Source organism: Nicotiana attenuata, chromosome 1 (assembly GCF_001879085.1).
Source record: "Nicotiana attenuata strain UT chromosome 1, NIATTr2, whole genome shotgun sequence".
In the NCBI taxonomy this organism is placed as follows: Eukaryota; Viridiplantae; Streptophyta; class Magnoliopsida; order Solanales; family Solanaceae; genus Nicotiana; species Nicotiana attenuata.
This window is the reverse complement of record NC_031989.1, coordinates 79870004-79871612: the sequence shown is the minus strand read 5'-3', so window position 1 is coordinate 79871612 and position 1609 is coordinate 79870004. Positions and strand designations below refer to the sequence as shown.

General features: G+C 32.9%; 1 protein-coding gene across 1 annotated transcript; it reads left to right on the top strand.

The window, feature by feature from the left end:
• LOC109241508 lies at positions 401–984 on the top strand. The gene has a single exon (XM_019408250.1). It carries the CDS (start codon positions 532–534, stop codon positions 784–786), a length of 255 nt encoding a protein of 84 aa, XP_019263795.1. The 5' UTR covers positions 401–531; the 3' UTR covers positions 787–984.

The following is a 1609-nucleotide window of genomic DNA, read 5'->3' as shown; positions in this document are numbered from 1 at the left end:
TGATTACAGTCAGGATATCTCAATTTCCACTTCCTTACTCATGTTTTGTCTTACATGGATAACTATTCATTTATAGTATTAAACACTTAAGACATGAGATGAGACCATAATATGATTTTCCCCCACAGCGTACTTCACCAAACACAATAATTATACAAATATTCAGATTCGGAATTCACACTATTTCAGATTCGGATTAATTAAGCGTATATTATGATATTTTAATTTGAAAGAACAAACATGTGGTAAATTAGCACGGGAAATCTCCACGTAGCCCACTCGGTAAGTTGCAATATGTCAACGGGAGAGCCACGTCAAACGGTCAAAGAGGTTGCCTAATTTGAAAATCACAAGCTTCACTATCTCTTCCTTTTTCCCCCCTATATACATACTTCTCTATACCACTTTTTCTCAAACAAAAGCATACATTTCACTTCTCATATATTTCTTCTACTTAACAACTTACTTTACTCACAGCAGATTCATATTCTTTTTCAAAAATCTAGTAACTCTATTGAAATTGCAAGAGTAATGGAGATTGAGGGAAGTATATTGATAAAGGTGGGTCTCTTTGCCTTGGTTCAAGCTTTGGTTTATTTGATTCTGTCAATATCTTCAAATATATTTTCCAAAACACAAAGATCATACAGCTTTAAAACGATTCGTTCTTTAAGCATTCGCCGGATCGCCGCCGCCCTCGCCGACTTACCTGCCGGCGGTGAACCATCGGATTCTTTCAAGGACTTGACTTCTTCTAAGTCTTTCAAGTTATTCCAAGACAACTAGTACTACTCTTCAAAGGTCTCAAAGATGATGGCCTGGATATATAATATAGCTTATTAATCTTTTTAGCTTCTTTCTAGCTCTAATTATGAGCTTTTTTATTTATTCTTTGATTTCTTGTTGGAAAGTTAAGTTAGATTATATTGCTTGGTTTCTTACTGTTGGCTAAATTCAATTAATTTGTCCCAAAATTGTGAATAATACTTACTTCAATGGGAGACAGAATAATACCAACAACTTGTGCGCTTGCGGCTGAATGGATCTAAAATACTCCTATTAATCTTTTTACTATATAGATTTCCAACCTTTTACCCCCTCAAAATATAGAACGCGAAACTAATTAATAATCAATTTTCAACAGAGTCTCTCGAGACTGCCATTAATTCTACAGAAGATGAACATGGATAATGCAAATAAATATTACTAATAAATTTGTTTGGAAATACTACTTCATTTAACATTTATTAAGTTGATCAAGTGAACAGAGAAACAACATATAACTTTCCTGGATTATATATACTTTGTGACTGAAGGTGTCAAGAAAAGTTAATTATTTACGGAGTACTTTGGTAAATTATGTCCTGGTATATGATCCCATCATTATTAATTGGGAAAATAACATTACATAGTCGCTCTTAAAATAATAGCCGAATATATATATACACACACATTTTTGTATGCTATATACAAAAACTATACAAATTTTATACACTTTTACGGCTACCAAATATAAATAGTTTCGAGCGCGGACTAAAAATAACATTTCCCTTATTAATTCGGGATAACTTATTCACCAACCCGGTTAGCCTAAGGTTCTTCTTTTTTC